Source organism: Bos mutus, chromosome 5 (genome assembly GCF_027580195.1).
Source record: "Bos mutus isolate GX-2022 chromosome 5, NWIPB_WYAK_1.1, whole genome shotgun sequence".
Taxonomy (NCBI): Eukaryota; Metazoa; Chordata; class Mammalia; order Artiodactyla; family Bovidae; genus Bos; species Bos mutus.
Genome location: NC_091621.1, coordinates 10,117,105 through 10,141,516, shown reverse-complemented (window position 1 = coordinate 10,141,516; position 24,412 = coordinate 10,117,105). Strand labels below are relative to the sequence as shown.

General features: G+C 38.4%; 1 protein-coding gene across 1 annotated transcript; it reads right to left on the bottom strand.

The window, feature by feature from the left end:
* Nucleotides 1-65: 65 nt before the first annotated feature.
* On the bottom strand, nt 66-24,066 carry DEPDC4 (DEP domain containing 4). Its single transcript, XM_070370289.1, is given in 12 exon segments — nt 66-589; nt 4,084-4,162; nt 7,714-7,787; nt 7,790-7,861; nt 7,922-8,065; nt 8,359; nt 9,296-9,359; nt 10,712-10,863; nt 10,865-10,880; nt 14,474-14,528; nt 14,531-14,659; nt 23,937-24,066. Coding segments are annotated over 12 exon segments (963 nt in total). The 3' UTR covers nt 66-542.
* Between the last annotated feature and the right edge of the window lie 346 nt (nt 24,067-24,412).

The following is a 24,412-nucleotide window of genomic DNA, read 5'->3' as shown; positions in this document are numbered from 1 at the left end:
AGTAGTATATTCAAAATAGTCTCCATTAGGGAATGCTATAGGACATGTCATTCAAATTAAACATCTCAAGCACTAGTGATTCTGCTATTTCTAAATTGGATTTTATCTCAACCCAGGGTTCTCACTTGCGAACATTTTCCCTTATGAACCCAAATAGGTCAGGTAGTAAATCCAGATCTCTGACCCCAAAGCACAGACCCTTGTTCCCTACCACACTGTCTCAGACCTTTGATATTTCTGGTCCAGTCTTATAAACACAAGTTATGCATGTATATTTTTATTCTAGAGATTAAAAACAAAACAAGGCTCAGAAGGAAGATATCTGTTCAAGGTTATAAATAATCTGAGCAGCAGATCCAAGGACACAGTAGTATCTTTAACACATTTCTCAAAGTGCCATCCATTCTTGTGGTAGCTAGCAATTCTCCACCTGATTAACACGCAACAGTAAAATGGAGACTCCTAATAAGGAGACGTTCCCCCTGCACCCCGACTAATAATGAGGGTTGGGCTGCATGTTTCCACTTTTTTCCTGTCTAGAATCACCCTCTCAGCTCTTGCACTGGAGGTATACTAATTTCCTCCCCAATTCAAAATAACCATATACATGAGGACAGTTAACATCTAATGTCAGAATTGTTCTACTTTGTTTTTGTTTTTCTTTTAAAGTCACAGGAATTTAGAATTCATCTAGCTAATGCTCTGATTTTTAACCTAACACTTTAACATTTAGACCAATAGTTTATCCACAAAGTAAGAGCAAAATTTGGAAAATATATAAATATAGGTCATTAAGGGCCTTAAGTGTATTCTCTGAAGACAGAATAAATAATGATTCTCTAACCCAGTTGTTCTTAATGTGCTTCACTTATAATTCCCTTGGAGAATCTGGTGGAAAGCTACGAATCTTCTTCCTAGAAAAATAAGCACATACACACACAAAGTTGCATACAATCCCAGAAAGTACACTGTACTTCAGCTCTCTGAAACCTGTTCATAACTCTTAGTTGAGAACGTTGACTAAGCATTCAAATTCAACCCAACTGGTACAGTTTTTACACAAAAAGACAAAACTGATGACATTAGTTATATATGTTTCAAGTACTTAACGGTACACACTTCTCTCCCCTGTGAGATCAAGGCATAAATTAAGACCACAGAAGAATGTACTTTTGTGTAAGCTGCAACAGACTGAATCCTCAACCTGTGTCACATTGAGAGAATGATCCCATAAAGTAAACTAATCAGTTTAAAAACAGAGGGAGAAAAGAAGAAAACCATGAATTCCTTGATGGACTAAAAAAGAATCAGAAGGCAAAATCATGGTTTTAGATATTCATGAATTTTAAATTTGTGGCTTTTAGTCTTCTGCTTAATAAGTCTTTTCCTTCTTAGATGATTCACAACATTTAAGTTACAGTAGCCTAAAGGGGTAGCTTAAAAGTAGTATGTACTAAGGAAAATACATGCTTTCTTTGTAGAATTCATATATGAAATGTTATTTTTCTATGGAAAAAAAATTCTAAGGAAATTAACTGTATCAGATCCCTAATAATAGCACCACATTTAGTAAGCAGTATAGTAATTAAATGAATCAGCATACAAGAATTTAACTTACATTCCCTTTTAAAGATTAAAAAACATCCTTTACAGTTTTTTAAAGATCTACTCTCTTAGCAACTTTCAAATACTAAATAGAATATTGTTAACTATAGTTGCTATGCTATACATTACATCCCAGGACTAATGTATTTTATGTCTGGACATGTGTACCTTTAGACTCTTCCTTAACAAAGTTTAAGCATAATTACACTTTAAATGCTTATAGGCTATCTTTCTCTGTAGTGTGGGTATTGGCAGTTTGAGAAAACCACCAGAGGAGTTCTTTATATTAACAAATTATAGTTTCTTCTCCCAGAAACATTAGTGCAAAACTTCTGGATAGTGTTTTTGGAATTCTTTATTTTTTCATTTCAAAGAGATACTAGGGTTACTATTAATCTCAAGAGCCAACTGGTGAAAATATTGGCTTGTCCTTCCTTTTGTTTTTCAAGCTCCTTGTATGTCAAGCATTGGCAAGATGTGAAACCTAAAAAAAAAAGTACAATTGGAAAAGCAAGTTAAAAAAAGAAAATCATGAAAATGTACCTATTCAAACTGGTGTTATGCTGGACTTTTTTCCTCAAATATGGTAGATGACATTACATGTATTTTCTTTGCTTCAGAGTAATACTGTTTCTTTACATGTGCTCTATACTTTAGCAAAACATACCTTGTCTTATTTTACATACATTGTTTGATTTTATTTTGAAAATAAGTCCATGAAGTAGGAGAACCAATGTACTACTATTCTAGTTTCAAGTAGAACACACTGGAATTTAAGTGACATGACTCACAGATTGAAGGTGAAGAGGAGGAAAAAGTTTTCCTTGACTTTCTTAAGGTCCCTGGCTAGGTCTGAGAAGTAAACTGATAAATACAAAAACTGGAGAAAAAGCACACAAATGTATTTAATAAGTTTCATGTGACATAGGAGCCTTCATAAGGAAATGAAGACTCAAAGAAACAGACCTATATACTTTATGCTAGGTTTGATGAAGAATTGGAGAAGGAAATGGCAACCCACTCTTGTACCCTTGCCCTGGAAAATCCCATGGCTACAGTCCATGGGGTCGCAAAGAGTCAGACATGACTGAGTGACTTTACTTTCTTTTCTTTGATGAAGAATACACAGTCCCAGAAGAATGTTGCAAGGTAAGGTATGAGGTAATTGTAATAAACTGGGAAAAGTTAGCAAAGCCTGTTTGTTCAGATTCTTCTTGACTTCCCTTTGCCTTGGGAGATAAGGATAGTCCTTTACTCCTGGTGTAGAGAGGGCATCTTTCATATGAAGGTGTTACAGCCCATTTCAGGGAGAAATGGCAAGAGGGGAGTAGGTCAGAGCAACTCTCCTGCTTCTGCCATTTTTTCAAACTCTTTCAGCTTAAAATATTCAATGTCATGTGCCATGTTTTGGGGTAGTGTGTCCTGAACCATCAGGAGCATGTACAAAACATGAACAAAGAATTTCATGAACGTGAACAGTCTTTTTTGCATGGCCCTGTGAGCTGTCTTAGCATGTATAGTCAACTAAGCCTTTCTGTATGCTGATCTACAGATGGGGACACCTTAGTCTCCAGACACAGCAAAGCAATTCTCGATAACTTTAACTTCTGAAATCCTACAGCCCATTAATATTAGGTGTTTTTTTATTTTTATTTTTTCCTATTTTCCCTATAATGGCCTTTGCTTAAACACACATGGTGACACCCTGGAATTACATTGCCTCTGAAAACTTAAAATCCTACACCTAACTCTCTGTTCAGAATCTACTGCCCTTAATAATATAATAATAGCTTACAATGAACGTTTACATATATCAAACTTTTTCTCACTAAATCTTCAATGTTATAAGCTGTAGAGTTGTTGGCATTATTATTAGCCCTGCCTTATCAATAAAGAAACAGAAGCTTGGACCACATGGCTGAGCTAAGGTCTGAACCTGGGATCACCCCACTCGCAGGGTTTGAAGTCTCTTTACTATACCATACTGCCTTTAGCCCTGTCACAACTTACATTGATCTCAGAACACGAAAACCTGCCATGCCATTTTTCTTTGTTCATCATCTTTTTTCCATCCTTAGACACATATCTGACCATCTGAACTACTTTCTCAGTCAGTTGATTTTAAATGTTTCTGATATCAAATATTTATCCCTGTCTTCATAATCAAGACAGCACAGGTAAAGCCCTATAATAGGAAAAAGCTTGGTTTGTTTGGGATTCCCTATTATAAATACCCCATCTGGAAGCAGCAATGAGATACAGAAAGTATTTACCTTCTTAGAAGAAAAGGTAATCAAACAGAGGGCTTCCAAAAAGAACTAGAGAAGAACTTACTCTAGAGATATTTAAAAATAACCTTAATGTAACCACCTTTTATAGCATTATACATTTATTACATACTCACCCTTGGTTCCCTTCCAACTTATGTGACTATAACAGTCACTTTATGATATAGAAAGAATAAGTCTGAGTCAATACCTGATATGGCATCTGAATCTTCTCCATGCAGAAGCTTCTTAAATTTCTTACTAACCAGATCCAATAAAGTAACTGGTGTCTACATGAGTGAGTGAGTGAGTGAGTGAAGTCGCTCAGTCATGTCCGACTCTGCGACTCTTTGCAACCCCGTGGACTGTAGGCCTTCAGTCCATGGGATTCCATGGGAATCCATGGGATTCTCCAGGCAAGAATACTGGAGTGGGTTGCCATTTCCTTCTCTAGGGGATCTTCCCAACCCAGGGATCAAACCTGGGTCTCCCATATTGGAGGCAGACACTTTAATCTATGAGCCACCAGGGAAGTTCTACAGTAACTTCTGATTTTATATCTAAATAAAAACAGATATTTTCAAGTTTCTAATATGAATTTTTCTAGCCAGTAATCTACTATAGGGGGCTTAATCTAATATAGGGGGCTTCCCTGGTGGCTCAGACGGTAAAGAATCAGCCTGCAATGCAAAAGACCCAGGTTTGATCCTTGGGTCAGGAAGATACCCTGGAGAAGGGAATGGCAAAAAAAAAATCTCAGTTTTTTTGACCAATGCATAGGGGAAGAGGATTACAGATGGGGAAAGGGGGCGGGCAGCAGAAAGCCTCTGAATTATAAAGGGTATATAAATACTTGAAACTTTTTTAGAATTCTTAAAATTCTATTTTCTACTTCCACATATGTGGTATATCTGAAACTAGGTTAACCAATCATTAGTACAGTGTTCTACTATAATAAAAATTATTTGTACTTCCATTAAAGCGTCTGTCTGCAATGCAGGAGACCTGGGTTCCATCCCTGGGTCAGGAAGATCCCCTGGAGAAGGAAATGGCAACCCACTCCAGTATTCTTGCCTGGAGAATCCCATGGACTGAGGAGCCTGGTGGGCTACAGTCCACAGGGCTGCAGAGTCGGACACAACTGAGCGACTTCACTTTCACTTTAACAGCACTGGACTACATAATCTTGCACTGTAATCACATGATCTATATGTAAATAGTAGCTCTAAAATACATAATAATATCATTCTCTTAAAATAGATATATACTCTTTTTCCAGTCTTAGTTATTACACAAAGGAAATCCCAGATTACAACATGTATCTGGGGAAAAAATTCCTCAGCTAACATTGTTATAGAGGGTAGACCTACCAACGTTGAACCTCATATCCACATAACTCCTTCATCTTGAGCCCCAAGGTAGGTACCTTTCCATTAGCTTCTATTGTCCTGAAAATTTACAAACATGAAGCCATCCCCATCAATTCATTCTGTCATGCAATAAAAATTTAGTGAGTGATTTCTAGGACAGTTCTAGGTGATAAATAGGCACATCAAGTCTGAACTCACGGAATTTGCATTCTCAGACATGACAGCACATGAGATAGACAATTTCAAAAATCAGCAAATATATAACTTCAAGTAGTGATAAGTGCCATTAAGAAAACATAAAGCAGGATACAAAGCTAGAGTGAAGAAGATGGGTAGCTATCTTAGAGCAGATAGAAAGATACCCCTCTTAGTTACTGAGAGACTATCATTTTGAGCAGAGGCCTGAAGTGATGTGAAAGAGTGAGGCCATAAAAAGACTAAAGAGAAAATATCCCAGACATAACCAAGACAGCACAAGTAAAGCCCTGTAACAGGGAAAAGCTTGGTTTGCTTGAGATCCCATTATATAAATACCCCCATCTCAATTTCCCTGAAATACTTCATCCCCTAATCTCCAGAAACCAGTCACTGGAGTCACTTCTCCCTGCTTCCTGAATTCCATACCAGCAATCCTCCAGCCCATGTCAAGTTCCTTCTCCCTTTCAGTCCTGCTACAAAATTTGAACCAGTATCTTTCTTTATGACATTGCTAGTTCTAACATGAGGGGGAGGTAAAAAATCCTTTCTAACTTCTCAACCATCTGTAGCAAAGAGGAGAATTCATTTACCTCAAGGAGGAGGCAGAGTGAGAAGAAAGTGGAGATGCTAAGTGGTAAGGAAGAGGAGGAGAGAAAACATTCTAAATTCCTGGTTGGATCTTTTTATAAGTAAGGAATAAACATGAATTATGGTTTAGTGACTATAGAATTAAACATTTATGTAACCACTTCCCTAATCTCTATTTATTATATTTTATGATAAAAAATGAGGTGCAGAGTAACAACTGATTTTTAAATGACCTTCAGAATATATTTCATTCAAAAGTCATAAAAGAGGACTGCTTGCATTGTATATACTTAGTACCACCTTTTTCTCTGAAATAATGGAAAAGAAACTTCAGTTAAGGGTGAGAGAACTGCTACAAAATTCAAACCAATGTGTTTCTAATGACATGAGATACATTTTTTACACACGAAAAAATTGAGAAGGGAACAATTTGTTTTAAATATATCTACACTCCCCCAAACTCCCCTTTTATCCAGTTAAGAAGGGAATATTTCTTTATAGAGGCTTTGGAGAAATAATGCCACTAAAACTGCCAGTGTCTGGTACTAAAATATATTAGTGAGGCTAAAAGGTTAAAAGGTAATCTTTTTCTAAGATTACCTTGGAAAAAGGTAATCTTTTTTCTTATGTTAGGAGGAAAAAAAACATTTTTCTAAGATCTTTTTCCAAATATATCAAGAATTTGACAATGGCTCACTAACTCTATTGCTACTCCTTTATTTCAAATCACTACATTTCTTGCCCAGATTATTACAATCGCCTCCTAAAAGATTTTTCTGCTTCTTTCCTTCCCCTTTTATAATCTGTCCACAACACAAAAGCCAGTTATCTTCCTAAGTATCAGTCAGATGAGCCCACTGTTGTGCTCAAAACCTCTCACGATTCCCCACTCTATTCCAAGGACAGGCGAGGTCTCTCCAATGGTCTACAAGGGCCACCTCCACTCCGACCTCATCTCACACTACTCTCCCCTCTGCTCACTGCTTCCTTTCTCTTGTTCCTCAGCACCCAGACAAGCATCACCTCCAAGACCTTTGCTCTAGGAACCATTTTTTTCTGCCCCAAACCAACCCCCCAACCCTCATGGCCATTTACTTGACTGTCCTCATTCCACTATCTGTTCAAATCTCACTTTCTCAGTGACCCCAACCTTGGCCACACCATTTAATACCATAAGCTCCTACTAAACCCCACCCTGGCACTTCAAAATTCCCTTAAACTGCTCTTTTTTTTTTTTTTCCTATTGCATTTGTTGCTTTCCATCAAACTATATGATAATAACTTATTGGGTGTGTTTTTATTTTTGTCTGCACCACGCAGCCTGTGGAATCCTGGTTCCCTGACCAGGGATCGAACCTGGGTCCCTAAAGCAAAAGTGAAAAAGGGCCTGCATCTTTGTGTTTCGTTTGCTAATGTGTTCCAAGTACCTAAGACAGTGTCTGGCAGGTAGTAATGCACCAGAAATAGGTTGAAGAAACTAATCAGTATACTTGTAAATATCAACTAAATACCAATGTTGTTTTGAATCTGCTTCCTTCTCTTTAGTGGGTGTGGGGAGAGAGCATTCCTTCAATCTTTGCCCATTATAGGTACTCAGTAAATCATTTATTAAGTGAATGCTTTGCTTTTTCACCTGACACAAATAGCTTAGTAATAAGTGTGTCCAGGCAAAATGCCAGACATACCTTGAAGAGCTCATAGTGGAGCTCTAGTAGGAACAAGACTAGTTGTCCTGCCTTTACTTTTAATAGTGACTTGATTGCAAAACTGCTTTGGCAAGAGTTTTCAGGACCACCATTTTGTTATCAAACTGTAAACAAAAAGATTCATTAGCTTAAATTGGTTTTAAACAAAATAAATGGAAGGTTTTAAAACTGTTGCAATTTTTTTCACCTTTTTTTTGTAACTTGTTGGCATTAGCTTCTGATGCAATTGCCATGAAAATAAGTAGCCATCGTAATTCTTCTCTAACGTTGGACAACAACAATCTTAGATATAGTTGTGTTGCTTCAAGTGCTTCTGTTCTTTTTTCATTTTCTGTTACATGGGTTTACAAAGAAGACAAAGCAAGGGAAAAAAATAAATGCAGATTATACTACTTAGCAGTCAATTAAAATGCTGTGATGCTGTATTTGATTTGCAGATTCATTTTTACATTCAAAAAGTTTTTATTATAAAATATTTCAAACATATAGGAAATTATCTATATAATATGCCAAACACATGCATAATTATATCCAGCACTGTCAAACATTAATTAATTTCTTTTTTCTGGCTGCATGCCACAGCCTGTGGGATCTTAGTTCCCCAACCAGAAATCAAACCCGCACCCTCTGCACTAGAAGCCCAGAGTCTTAATCACTGGACCAGCAGAGAAGTCCCCTTAATTTGTTTTTAATGTGAAATTATATGGCCACCTACATAGCTAAAAAAAGACATGATATGTCACTCAACTTTTATTTTACTAAAAGATCACTAAATTAGTACATCAGAAATTAATATTTACAGATACCTCAATTCTCTAGTCCTGTGAAAATGAAAAGTGAAAGTGAAAGTCGCTCAGTCGTGTCCAACTCTTTGTGACTGTATAGTCCATGGAAGTCTCCAGCCCAGAATACTGGAGTGGGTAGCCTTTCCCTTCTCCAGGGGATCTTCCCAACCCAGGGATCGAACCCAGGTCTCCAGCATTGAAAGTGGATTCTTTACCAGCTGAGCCACAAGGGAAGCCCCTCTCTAGTCCTGTAGTGTATCAAAATATTTCTTAGACTGTCCCTATGAGAGAATTACCTTAGATCTAATTCCTATACTACATTATTACATTTGACATTATAATTTACGTGACAGGCAAAAAGTAGTGAAAAAAAAAAAGTGAAAAAAGAACTCTATGAGGGAATTTGCTGGTGATCTAGTTGTTAGGACTCGGCTCTTTCACTGACAGGTCCCTTGGTTTCATCTGTGGTGGGGGAACTAAGATTCCATAAGCCGTGGTCTTTGGCAAAAAAAAAAATAAGACTCCATGAAGTAATTTGACACCATAGAAAAACATATTAAAATGCAACATTCAGGGAATTCCATGGAGGTCCAGTGGTTAGGAATCCATGCTTCCACTGCAGGGAGCATGGGTTCGATCCCTTCTTGGGGAACTAAGATCCTACCTGCTGCAGAGCACAGCCGAAAAAATCAATACTCATATAATACATTTCCATAAACTTGTATCTTCAGGTTTTATTATTACGCAAGAAAACTGAAGTTTAAACATCACTTAACTAAAAGTTCAATAATTCCTGAATAAATACCAATATACTCATCAGTTAATTAAGCAGCCTCTCTCCTGATTTGGAAAACTCAGCAGTGGCCACAGGACTGGAAAAGGTCAGTGTTCATTCCAATCCCAAAGAAAGGCAATGTCAAAGAATGCTCAAACTACTGCACAATTGCACTCATCTCACACGCTAGTAAAGTAATGCTCAAAATTCTCCAAGCCAGGCTTCAACAATACATGAACTGTGAACTTCCAGATGTTCAAGCTGGTTTTAGAAAAGGCAGAGGAACCAGAGATCAAATTGCCAACATCTGCTGGATCATGGAAAAAGCAAGAGAGTTCCAGAAAAACATCTATTTCTGCTTTATTGACTATACCAAAGCCTTTGACTGTGTGGATCACAATAAACTGTGGAAAATTCTGAAAGAGATGGGAATACCAGACCACCTGACCTGCCTCTTGAGAAACCTGTATGCAGGTTGCAGGAAGCAACAGTTAGAACTGGACATGGAACAACAGACTGGTTCCAAATAGGAAAAGAAGTACATCAAGGCTGCATATTGTCACCCTGCTTATTTAACTTATATACAGAGTACATCATGAGAAATGCTGGGCTGGAGGAAGTACAAGCTGGAATCAAGATTGCTGGGAGAAATATCAATAACCTCAGATATGTAGATGACACCACCCTTATGGCAGAAAGTGAAGAAGAACTAAAGAGCCTCTTGATGAAAGTAAAAGAGGAGAGTGAAAAAGTTGGCTTAAAGCTAAACATTCAGAAAACTAAGATCATAGCATCCAGTCCCATCACTTCATGGCAGATAGATGGGGAAATAGTGGAAACAGTAGCTGACTATTTTGGGGGGCTCCAAAATCACTGCAGATGGTGATTGCAGCCATGAAATTAAAAGACACTTACTCCTTGGAAGCAAAGTTATGACCAACTTAGACAACATATTAAAAAGCAGAGACATTACTTTGTCAACAAAGGTCTGCCTAGTCAAGGCTATGGTTTTTCCAGTGGTCATGTATGGATGTGAGAGTTGGACTATAAAGAAAGTTGAGCGCCGAAGAATTGATGCTTTTGAACTGTGGTGTTGGAGAAGACTCTTGAGAGTCCCTTGGACTGCAAGGAGATCCAACCAGTCCGTTCTAAAGGAGATCAGTCCTGGGTGTTCATTGGAAGGACTGATATTGAAGCTGAAACTCCAATACTTTGGCCACCTGATGGGAAGAGCTGACTCATTTGAAAAGACCCTGATGCTGGGAAAGATTGAGGGCAGGAGGAGAAGGGGACCGACTCAAGGGACATGAGTTTGGGTAGACAATGGGAGTTGGTGATGGACAGGGAGGTCTGGAGTGCTGCGGTTCATAGGGTTGCAAAGAGTTGGTCATGACTGAGCGACTGAACTGAACTGAACTCCTGATTATAATATTTTACTATGACATCAAAGAGTAACTTCTTCTGTGTATTCAGTCTTGTCTCTTCATTTCTTTGTTGTACTAACTGCTGGCCAATAGTAACTATTAACTGACCAGGGAAATATTCCAAGCATTCAATTGCTGCATTAATTAAGCCAGTTATCAATCCTGGAGGCAAAAACAAAATAAATCAATGGTTGACATTTACATTTATCTACCTAAAACATTCTTTGATAAAGCATAATGAAATCTAACTTATAATTAACAATCTAAGAATAAACAACTAGAAAATCTTTTCAGTAATTATTTTTGGATGACTGAGGGAGTAAATGCGAAGGAATAGATTTTTCCTTACTAGATACCACCATACTTTTCTCTACCTTGACTTTCAGGGAATTATAATATCTGCAAGCCACTGTTTCATTATTTGTTTCTACCTTTGTTAGATGTTGTGGAGAAGAGTTCATCTGTACCGTTCTATTCCATTGGTGGTTCCTCTCTCATTTCCCACTCTGATCATTAGGTGCATTTGGTTGTATTATTATTTGAAAATAAGATACTAAATGCTTTCCCATCAAGATGCACTGTTTAAATCCCACTGCACACTCTTTTCCCCTTTTTATCTCCCAACCCCAATAGATAAGAAATTTAGGGGACTTCGGTGATGGTCCAGTGGCTAAGATTCTTCACTTCCAATGCAGGGGGACTGCTTTTGATCCCTGGTCAGGGAACTAGATCCCACATGCCGCAACTAAAGATCGTGCATGCTGCAAGAAATATCAAACATCCCTTGTGCTGCAGCTAAGATCCTGCACAGCCATGAATATGTATTTAAAAGTCTCTGAATTCAGTATTTCTTTATAAAATAAAAGAAATTTAAGATTCTTTCACTCCTCCCTCCCTTCAGTGACGACTTTGGAAGGCCTATAATTCCCCCTTCTCCACATCTGCCACCTTCCTAACCCCAGATTTTGGTGAGATAGGTTAGTATTTATTATAATTTCCCTTAATACTATGTACCTTCTTTGTTGACATCATATTTAGCACTTACACTTTGTACATTCTCACACAGTTTTATCTTATCAACTTGGAATTTATGTGTGTATGTGTGTCTGTATGCAGGCATATATGTTTGTACCAATGCATGTATGTTTCTATGCATGCACATATGTGGGTTCAAAATTAGGAAGAAGAGAAAACAGAGCACCCAGACCAAAGTTCATTGCTTACCAATATTTCCTCCTTCTTCACCTGTCTCCATCTTGGGGTTCTGGCTATTTCTTTGTAAACAGATTAAAATGTATCTTTGAATATTTTCTTAGGATGGGGTTCCTAAGTGATACATGCTATGAATTCTTGATGATCCTGAAATATCGTTCCTTCTTCCCTTCATTTCCTTTTCCTTCCTTCCTTCTCTTCCCTCCCCTCTACCCCCGAGGTAAATGGAACATATTGCTTAAATGTGTAACTCATTATTTTTCAGCTCCTAGTGTTGCAGGTGAAAAGATTAAGGGTAGTTGGATTGCATTTTTCTTGCAGGTAGCCTACCTTTTCTGCGTAGAAACTCATAAAGGCTGACCGGCTGCTGTCTGATTCCTGCAGAGGCTTCTAAAGAAATCGTGTTTCTTTGTTGGTGTCCCTGTATTCTTTCTGACTCAGGGGCTGGGGAAGTCTCAGCCACTTGTTGGGTCGTTCTTGGCCTATTGTAAATTAGGAGCAAGCATGTCATGTGCAAGGGGCTTCCCAAGTAGCACTAGTGGTAAAGAGCCTGCCTGCCAATGGAGGAGACATAAGAGACACAAGTTTGATCCCTGGGTCAGGAAGATCCCCTGGAGGAGGGCACAGCAACCCACTCCAATATTCTTGCCCAGAGAATCCCTTGGACAGAGAAGACTGGTGGCCTATGATCCATAGGGTCACAAAGAGCCGGACACAGCTGAAGTGACTTAGCACACGCACACACACACGCATGTCATGTGCAAACAGGACCATGGTTGATTTAGATGGTTCACAGGTCTCTGATCACCAAGCTCTTCCTAGGATCTGAAGCTTTCTGGTTCCCAGGCTTGGAGTCTGATGTTCTTTTCTTGTTTGGCCCACGTGGGAGAAAGCATCATATTGTTCTCTCTGCCTGAATCCCAGAAGTACCCAAGGTCATATGCCTATGGTTCCTAACAACTGGTTTACCAGGAGTGACAAATACCTTGGAGTTGGGAGTGTAAGAGAAGGGACCTCATTCAGGTTACAGGGGTCCTGGAACATCTCCACAAATGAGGCTGCTTTTATGATAGGCCTTACTTCATTGTACTGTAACGTTTTGTTTCATGAACATCTCCCCTACTAGACTGTGGCTTCTTTTAATGCAGGGATGAATAAACCAGTAAAAACCGTCATGCTTGTTATTTATGGTTATAAAATGGAAATAATACAACTGTGGAAAAACACTCAGGGCTGGTGCAGGGAAAGAAGATTGACATATCATGACTGAGGTCAAATGAATGAAACCACTAAGATATCCAGTCATCTTCTCACAGGTCATAACCAGGGACTTTCTATTTTAGATCAAAGGAGAATTCAGTGATTAATTTCTAAATCAAAGCTGGTGTTTGCTCAAATATATGAATATGTTCTCATACATTTAAAAAAAACAAGGATAATCCTATTTATTTTATATGTACTTTCCTACAAACACTGTATAAATTTAGAGGGAAGTATGCCTGATACAGTTTTCAAAGAAAGAAAATCCATTCTCCTTGGAAAAAAGTCCAGATTGGTCACGAGAAGATTCTGATGAATGAGATCAGTTAATGAGATCAGGAATGACTGGAATCTCCCAAAGAGGGTATGATAAGGGGCACTGTGAAATGCCCAAAGACATGCTTAAATAACTGAGGATAAGGATTCATACGTGAAGACTATCTATGGTGTTTTCAAACTCTCAAAAGAGGTAGAGTTTGGTTTAGTTACTTTGTGTCAGAAAATTCCCAATGAAATAAACACCTTGAAATTTAAAAACAAAACAAAAACCAAGGATAAAAGATGTGAAAGAACATTTTAGTTATAAATTGACAATAAAAATGGTCACCTAAAGCTAAGATCATGGCATCCGGTCCCATCACTTTATGGCAAATAGATGGGGAAACATTGGAAACAGTGGCTGACTTTATTTTTCTGGGCTCCAAAATCACTGCAGATGATGATTGCAGCCATGAAATTAAAAGACACTTACTCCTTGGAAGGAAAGTTATGAGCAACCTAGACAGCATATTCAAAAGCAGAGACATTACTTTGCCAACAAAGGTCCGTCTAGTCAAGGCTATGGATTTTCCAGTGGTCATGTATGGATGTGAGAGTTGGACAGTGAAGAAAGCTGAGTGCCGAAGAATTGATTCTTTTGAACTGTGGTGTTGGAGAAGACTCTTGAGAATCCCTTGGACTGCAAGGAGATCCAACCAGTCCATTCTAAAGGAGATCAGTCCTGGGTGTTCATTGGAAGGACTGATGCTGAAGCTGAAACTCCAATACTTTGGTCACCTAATGAGAAGAGCTAACTCATTTGAAAAGACCCTGATGCTGGGAAAGATTGAGGGCAGGAGGAGAAGGGGACGACAAAGGATGAGATGGCTGGATGGCATCACCAACTCAATGGACATGGGTTTGGGTGGACTCCAGGAGTTGGTGATGGACAGGGAGGCCTGGTGTGCTGTGGTTCATGGGGTCACCAAGAGTTGGACACGACTGAGCGATTGAACTGAACTGACTCAGGTAGACGTAAGTTTGGAATCACCTCTCTGTCTATTTAAGTGTTTGCGATACAAGATCTTCCTCTCTATTTAATTGAAGAATTTGTGTTTTAACTAGGGGTTCCGAAATACTTTCCAAGAATGGAAGGTGAATCAGTTGAAGAATACATAACAGTGTTTGTTGTTTTCCAACATCTTCCACAGCTTAGAAAGAAAAATAATACAACTATCAGACTAATAAATAACACTTCAACCAGTATTATAAAATTCTATTTCCAGCAATACAAAAGCATTAACATAATGGATGAATTTAATACTGGGATAATTAAATTGGCTAAATTACGGTTTTTCTTTTCAAGATTGACCTTTAAATAGACATCAGGGTTATGAGTCATATTACTTTTATTTTCTGGTTATGTTAATTATAAAGTGATATTATCTAGCTTTTAAGGGGTACTATCAATAGGTTAATTCCAGATATAAAAAGCTATTGGTCCTGCTTATAAATTAAGATTACTAATTATTTACAATTTTATTCAAAGCAGGTGTAGTTGTAGTTAAATTGTTTTTAAATTCAAATATAGTATTAGGTTAATTTTAACTTGGGTTTCTGGTCATTTATGTTAAGAGTTAATGAAGTTTTTTTTTATTATTCTAAGCACTGAATCATCATTAATATTATGTTTTTCTTTAAATGAAAGAAAATTACAGAAGCTAAAGCTACAGTAAATCTCTTGCAGAGCTTTACTGCCAATCATTGTTGTTCAGTCAGTAAGTCGTGTCTGACTCTTTGCAACCACATGGTTGCCCTCTGTTCTTCCCAGTAGCATACTGGACATCTCCCAACCTGGGGGGTTCATCTTCCAGTGCCATATCTTTTTGCTTTTTCATGCTGTTCATGGGGTTCTTGTGGCAAGAATACTGGAGTGGTTTGCCATTTCCTCCTCCATTGGACCATGTTTTGTCAGAACTCTTCACTATGACCTGTCCATCCTGAGTGGCCCTGCATAGCATGGCTCATAGCTTCATTGAGTTATGTAAGCCCTTTCACCATGACAAGGCTGTTATCTATAAAGGGGTACTGCCAATAGCCTATGCATTAAATTTGGATCATAGCCATGACTTGTCTGGTTATTTTAAATAGAATTTTGAATATAGTATTTTGAACAGAATTAATTTGTTTAAAAATGGGAGATTTCATATAAAATTCTCGGTTTCTAGCTTCTCTTTTAAAGTATCATAAAATGGAAGAAGCACAAGCTGGAATCAAGATTGCTGGGAGAAATATCAATAACCTCAGATATGCAGATGACACCACCCTTATGGCAGAAAATGAAGAGGAACTAAAAAGCCTCTTGATGAAAGTGAAAGAGGAGAGTGAAAAAGTTGGCTTAAAGCTCAACATTCAGAAAACGAAGATCATGGCATCTGGTCCCATCACTTCATGGGAAAATAGATGGGGAAACAGTGGAAACAGTGCCAGACTTTATTTTTTGGGGTTCCAAAATCAGTACGGATGGTGATTGCAGCCATGAAATTAAAAGACACTTACTCCTTGGAAGAAAAGTTATGACCAACCTAGGTAGCATATTGAAAAGCAGAGACATTACTTTGTCAACAAAGGTCCGTCCAGACAAGGCTATGGTTTTTCCAGTAGTCATGTATGGATGTGACAGTTGGACTGTGAAGAAGGCTGAGCGCCAAAGAATTGATGCTTTTGAACTGTGGTGTTGGAGAAGACTCTTGAGAGTCCCTTGGACTGCAAGGAGATCCAACCAGTCCGTTCTAAAGGAGATCAGTCCTGGGATTTCTTTGGAAGGAATGATGCTAAAGCTGAAACTCCAGTACTTTGGCCACCTGATGCAAAGAGTTGACTCATTGGAAAAGACTCTGATGCAGGGAGGGATTGGAGGCAGGAGGAGAAGGGGATGACAGAGGATGAGATGGCTGGAGTTTGAGTGAACTGTGGGAGTTGGTGATGGACAGGGAGGCCTGGCGTGCTGCAATTCATGGGGTTGCAAAGAGTCGGACACGACTGAGCGACTGAACTGAACTAAACTGAAGATCTCACAACACTGGGCTTGAATTCATGTCTGACCAAAATTAGCTGATATAAGTTAGTGGCTACCCTATTTGCACTGACATGTCATTTCCAGCTCACCACAAACCCCACCACTTCCTACTGTTTCCCAAACAGTGAAGTTGACTGTCAGCTACCATTTTCATGGTATCATGCTATTGGTTTTGCTACAGTAGAAATTAATTTCCCTAGAGTTATATCTCTGTCTTAAGCAGGAAAAGGAAAAACAACCAATGGGGCCATTGCTTGGCAAATCCCATGGACAGAGGAGCCTGGTGGGGTCACAAAAGAGTCAGACACAACTTAGAGACTAAACAACAAGGGTCATGCATTTCAAGCAAAACAACAGCATATATTTTTCCTACATGTTTGAAAATGAAATCCTCACACGCTGTCTGATCTGCCTGGCTCCTAAAGGCATCTGAGTTTGCTACTGCTGAGTTACTGACAAAAAATAAATCAACAATCTTTTAGTAAAGACCTGAGATCATTTGTTATTGTTCAGTCTGTAAGTCGTGTCTGATTCTTTGCGACCCCATGAACTGCAGCACTCCAGGCTTCCCTGTCCTTCACTATTCTCCCAGAGTTTGCTCAAACTCATGTCCACTGAATCAGTGATGCCATCCAACCATCTCATCTTCTGTTGCCACCTTCTCCTCTTGCCCTCAATCTTTCCCAGCATCAAGGTCTTTTCCAGTGAGTCAGCTTTTTGCATCAGGTGGCCAAAGTATTGGCACTTCAACTTCAGCAACTGTCCTTCCAATGAATATTCAAGGTTTTATTTCTTTTAGAATGGACTGGTTTGATCTCCTTGCTGTCCAAAGGACTCTCAAGAGTCTTCTCCAGCACCACAGTTGGAAAGTATCAATTTGTCAGTGCTCAGCCTTCTTTATGGTACAACTCTCACATCCATACATGACTACTGGAAAATTCATAGTTTTGACTAGACAGACCTTTGTCAGCAAAATGATGTCTCTGCTTTTTAATACACTGTCTAGGTTTGTCATAGCTATTCTTCCAAGGAGCAAGCATTTTTTTTAATTTCATGGCTATAGTCACTGTCTGCATTGATTTTGGAGCCCAAGAGAATGAAAACTGACACTTTTTCCACAATTTCCCCATCTACTTGCCATGGAGTGATAGGACCAGATGCCAGATCTTAGTTTCTTGAATGCTGAGTTTCAAGCCAGCTTTCTCACTCTCCTCTTTCACTTTCTTCATGAGGCTCTTTCTTCCTCTTCACTTTCTGCCATTAAAGTGGTATCATCTGCATATCTCAGATGATCTCTACAGATCTCAAATATCTTGTTGATATTTCTCCTGGCAATCTTGAGTCCAGCTTATGATTCATTCAGCCCAGCATTTCGCAGGATGTATTCTGTATATAAATTAAGTAAGCAGGGTGACAATATACAGTCTTGATGTACTCCTTTCCCAATTTTGAACCAGTCTGTTGTTCCATATCTAGTTCTAACTGCTGCTGCTTCTCCTGCATACAGGTTTCTCAGGAGAAAAATAGCCTCTAATCAATCAGTCCATATTTGTTAATACCAACCTTTGGGCATAGCACTGAATCAAGTGCTAGAAAAAGATATATATAACAATAATGACCCTTCAGCAGCCATCCATAGGTGAGGAGGAAAGGATAGCCACACATGAAATGGATGAAGGCAAATTTTATCAAGTCACCAAGAAGCATGAATAGATTCTTACGAATAAATCCAAAAGTAGAAAAAAGACTATTCAGCAATAGCATCAAGACAGAATATTCATTTACTCAACAAACATTTTGAGACCTATTTTGTATTAGACAATGTTCTAGGTTCCAGGGGCATAGTGGTAACCAAAACAGGCAAAATTCTTGCCTTAATGGAGCTTATAGTCTACAGAGAAGAGGGAGGCAGACAATAAATAACAAAAAGTGAAATATGTCTGTGTCAGTTTGTATTAAGTTCTCTGGATAGAAATGAAGGGAAAAAAAGGAGATCAGACTACACTATGGGATTAGTGTTGTGATTTTAAATAAGATGTGTGGGAATTATCATCAGGAAGATGATATTTGAGCGAAGACCTGAAGGAGAGGGAGCAGAGAAACGTGCATGTCTAGACATACTAGCCAAGTGCAGAGCTGATAAACAGAATAGCTAGCTCCTTGTGAGGAAATTAAGACTCAAGAAGGGTGTTGTGACAACACATACAGTCACCACCGTATTCTTAATGGAGCATTTCTTCTCCAATCATCTCTGTGCTGGGTGAAGGGGATACACTTTGCATTTGAAGAGCATACAATCCATCCAGCGTTTAGGATAGCCTAAACACAAATATATGTACAGATGAGTATTTATGTGTATATGCTGCTGCTGCTGCTAAGTCACATCAGTCGTGTCCAACTCTGCGCAACCCCATAGACGGCAGCCCACCAGGCTCCCCCGTCCCTGGGATTCTCCAGGCAAGAACACTGAAGTGGGTTGCCATTTCCTTCTCCAATATATGAAAGTGAAAAGTAAAAATGAAGTCGCTCAGTCGTGTCCAACTCTTAGTGACCCCATGGACTGCAGCCTACCAGGCTTCTCTGTCCATAAAAAGAAAATTTTTATAAAATGAGGAGGCAGTATATGAGCCATTCATTCACTAAATGTTACATACCAACAGCTAAGCACTGGGTCATTCAATGGGAAATACAATGGTGAACAAAGATGAGGACTGTCCCTAAGTACCTGACACCCCAGTAGGAAATAAAAACAAGTCAACAGGCAATTTCACTCAGTGTGTAAATGTTTTGGTGGGAGAAGTACAGTGTGTTCAGTAGGAATCACACTTCGCTTTGGCTGAGGAAACCTTTGTACAATGTATTCTTCTGGAAGTCAAGTAAAACTAATGAATAGTATGGAATTGCTCTAGCCGATCTGGACATTCCCCTCAGGAGAGAGGGAGAGTAACTGCATCTTTAGAATCCCTAACATTTCTAAAATATATTTCAAAAATATTAGTATATTAGCTTCAAAATATTAGTCATTATATTTTTTTATATTTCTAATACATTTTATAGGTGTTATCAGAAAGAAACACCTGTAAAAAATAAACAAATCTCAGTAAAGAACACATCTCACTTGTAAAAAATAAACAAATCTCAGCAAAGGTTCACCTTGACTCTACTAGTCACACAAATGCAAATTTGGAAGAAGCCTGCAGTCCTGGCTTTATCACTGCTGGCAGAATTTTCAACTCAATTCAAGTGAAGTAGGTTTCTTAGTTTTGGGGGAATTAAGGAATGACCTTTTTTAAAAACAAAGAAAAGAAGGACTCAATACTTTTATTTCTTGGCTGACATTTATACAGGTGTATTGCCAACGGCATACCTTTAGCCAGCCATATTTTTCCAAATAGAAAGTAGCCTAGATTTTCTTGTGGGCCAGCTAATTATTTAATTTTATAAAACCAGACAGTTTTATATGTGTTAATACATCTGAGGGGGTGTTTTTGTGCTTGAGGATCACAGAATAGTCAGATTTCAGTGGATAATAATAACAACAAAACCTCCAACCATGCCTGATTTGTTAGAATTTAGAGAAACTTCCAAATGCATTTTTCCAAAAATTTTGGTATAAAAAATTTTTTTAGAGTGAATATTTTTACTCATTAGATATAAGAACAATCAATTTGAAAGTTAGTTCTCTTTTGCAAGCCCTTTTACAAAACAAAAAACAACAATAAAAAACTTACTTTAGTGGATTTAAGACTTTCAAAATAAAGAGACTTGTTATTAGTAACTTATGAAAGAGTACCTCTCTCAAAACCATGTTTTATTAGAAAGAACAACTAAAATAGGTATTCTGAAGGCTGACACGTTCAGTTGGGACAAAGAGCAAACATATCGACTACATATATTTCAACTGTACCCATTTAATAGTTTACAATACTTTGTTGCAACAATAATGATAAGACACTGGGTAAAAGTATGGAAATCTAGGTGTGAGTCCTTTTTAAAAATTTATTGTACTGTGTCGAGTCTTAGTTGCAGCACATCAGATCTTCTGGCACACCATGCAGCCCATAGGCTTAGTTCCTCCAAGGCATGTGGGATCCTAGTTCCCCGACAAGGGATTGAACCCCCATCCCCTAAATTGCAAGGTGGATTCTCAACCATTGACCCACCAGGGAAGTTCCCAGGTCTGAGTCTTGATGCCATTAGTTAACTGTGGAAACTTTGCAAGTTATCTAACTTTTCTGAGTCTCAGTTTCCTTGTCTATAAAGTAAATAGTCTAAACTAAAGTAAAGTTAGATGTTCCCAGACTTGGCTGATTTTTGTTTTAACATAAAGTCTCCTTTTTTAGGGGATTTCCTGGCAGTTCAGTGGTCAGAACTCAGAACTTTTACTGCCATGAAAGTGAAAGTCGCTCAGTTGCGTCCGACTTTTTGCATGGATAGTCCATGGAATTCTCCAGGCCAAAATACTGGAGTAGGTAGACATTCCCTTCTCCAGGGAATCTTCCCAACTCAGGGATCGAACCCAGGTCTCCTGCACTGCAGGTGGATTCTTTATCAGCTGAGTCACCAGGTAAGCCATGACCCAGCTTCAATCCCTGGTAGGGGAACTAAGATCCCACAAGATACACAGTACAGCCAAAAAAATTTCCTTTTTTAAAATTCAAAACTTAGTAATTATTGTTTTGTAACAATGTTTAAAATATCTGGCTAAACACAAAAGATATTTCTAACTAAAGATATTTCAAACTAAAAGATATCTCAAACTAAAGATATTTCTATTTTCACCTAACATTTTTTGTTAAATATGTTATTCATAGAAGAGTATATAAATGCATGTGAACCATTTAAAGTATTTGGGAGACAAATGCAAGAAAAAGAAGAGACATAAACCCTATTTTCCTTTTTAGAAAATTAATAGATATCTGTAAAACTGAAAAAGCATGAAGCAGCAGTATAAGCATGACATTTAGAGACATGAGATACATTTATAAAATACATGAGTTACAATATAGAGAATTAATGCATGAGACGGAGAAGGCAATGGCACCCCACTCCAGTACTCTTGCCTGGAAAGTCCCATGGCCGGAGGAGCCTGGTGGGCTGCAGTCCATGGGGTCGAGAAGAGTCAGACACGACTGAAGCGACTTAGCAGCAGCAAATGCATGAGAGGAGAAGGGTAGGAAACTTATTTTTTGGTGAGAAAATCTGTAGCACTACTTTAATATTTTATATTATGTATATGTATAACAAAGATAAAAATAAAAATGTTTTTAAAAGTACATAAGAGTGCCATCTTTCTTTCCCTTACCATGTCTTGTTTATTTATCCTTTTGAGTCTGTTTCCCCAACTATAAAATGAAAATTCTACCCTCACTTTACAGGTCTATTGTTAAATTACAGATAACAAATATAAAATGCATTAACAAGTTACTTGGCCCAGAGAAAGGCCCAACAAATGAAAATTACCTTTATAAGCATCTTCACTGATAAATTATATCCATCTTTAGTTAGGGATTTCTTTTGTTTTTGTTTAGTCACTAAACTGTGTCTGATTCTTTGTAATCCCATGGATTGCAGCTTGTCAGGCTTCCTGTTCTTCACTGTCTCCCGGAGTTTGCTCAAACTCATGTCCACTGAATTGGTGATGCTATCTAACCATCACATCCTCTGTTATCCCCTTCTCCTGCTGCCTTCAATCTTTCCCAGTATCAGGGTCTTTCAAATGTGTCAGCTCTTTGTATCAGGTGGCCAAAGGATTGAAGCTTCAGCTTCAGCATCAGTCCTTCCAATGAATATTCAAGGTTGATGTACTTTAGGATTGACTGGTTTGATCTCCTTGCTGTCCAACAGACTCTTGAGAGTTCTCCAGCACCATAATTTGAAAGCATCAAGGCTTCAGCACTCAGCCTTCCTTATGGTCTGACTCTTACATCCATACATGACTACTGGAAAAACCATAACTTTGACTGTACAGACCTTTGTCAGCCAGGTGATGTCTCCGCTTTTCAATACATTATTTAGGTTTGTCATGGATTTCCTTGAAGCAAGTGTCCTTTAAATGGCTTGAGTCACCATCCACAGTGATTTTGGAGCCTAAGAAAATGAAATCTGTCAGTTTCCACTTTCTCCCCATCTATTTGCCATGAAGTTATGGGACCTGATGCCATGATCTTTGGTTTTTGAATGTCGAGTTTTATTTTTTTTTCAGGTGTGCAACTCAAAATATTTTAATAAATGTATAGTTTTGTGCAAACCACAAAAATACAATTTTAGAATATATTTGTGACCTCAAAAAAGGAAAGTTATGTTTACATGAGTTTTAAGCCAGTGTTTTCACTCCTCTTTCACCTTCATCAAGAGGCTCTTTAGTTCCTCTTCACTTTCTGCCATTAGGGTGCTGTCATGTGCGTATCTGAGGTTACTGATATTAATGCTTCTTGACCTGTGTACAGGTTTCTCCAGAGACAGGTAAGGTATCCTATATCCTCATGGGAAAATGATGATACAAGTTTTTCTTTTTCACTCATAACAGGTAAAAATCAAATTTCTGTTGGCTCCTCTTTTTCAGCCTGTCCTCTAAATAGTTCCTCTTCTCTTCTCATTTGCACCCTTTCTTTGGGCACCATGCATTTCTCTTCTCACACTCATCCTAGTTATTGTTGATAACTTTTGCTCCTCCAGTGTGCAAATCATGCTTGTTTTGCTTCTGTCATGGTTTGACCACACGCATTATAGTATGTAACCATTATGAATTGTATCTCTCCTAACTGCCCTGGGCATGGGGCTTTTCTTCCCACTGTTAAGTGGCATTATAAGCACAAAACCACAAGTAGATGAAGTATTGGGGAAGGAAGGACAAATTCCTCGATGGCTAATAAAAAAACCCGCCTGCAGTGCAGAAGATTTGGGTTCGATCTCTGGGTTGGGAAGTTTCCCTAAATGAGACAATGGCAACCTACTCCAGTATTCTTGCCTGGAGAATCCCATGGACAGAGGTGCTTGGTGGGGCTACAGTCTATAGTGTCGCAAAGAGTTGGACACAACTGAGCAATTGAACATACAGAGCATTTACAGAGCCATGAAACTATTCTGTATAATACTATAATGGTGGAACAGTCATCAGACATTTGTCAAAACCCACATCATAATATACACCACCAAGAGTGAACACTAATGTAAATCATGGGCTTCTAGTGATAATGATATGTCAGTGTAAGTGCATGGATTATAGCAAACAACCACTCCGGTGTAGGGTGTTGATAGTGGGGGAGGCTGTGTATATATGGGAATTCCCTGTACTTTCTGTTCAATTTTTCTGTGAACCTAACAATGTTGTAAAAAAGTAAAGTCTATTTTAAAAAGTCAGTTCTTCCTTAAAAGTTCTGAAACGAACTAGTGGAAACTGAAATTACCTTTTGAAAGTGGGAGAACAGGTTTGTCAACTGTGATGCTTACAGGTAAAGCCAGAGTCCCTCTCATTGTGTCAATAAGTTCCTCAATTCTTTCCTCACCAATCTCTTGTGCTAGAGGATTTGAAATCATTTCCTCTTCTGGTCAGTTGAAAGAAACAATATGTGAATTTCTCTATTATATATAGGACGAATATTTCAAATATGCACTTAAATTTACTTATTAAAACTTACTTATACATTTCCTATTTTCAAAAAGATGTCAGGCAGCTTACAGTAAAAGATACAAGTGAAGAAGTGAAGTCGCTCAGTCGTGTCCAACTCTTTGCGACCCCATGGACTATAGCCTATCAGGCTCCTCTGTCTATGGGGTTTTCTAGGCAAGAGTGCTGGAGTGGATTGCCATTTCCTTCTCCAGGGGATCTTCCCAACCCAGGAATCGAACCAGGGTCTCTCGCATTGCGGCAGACCCTTTATCG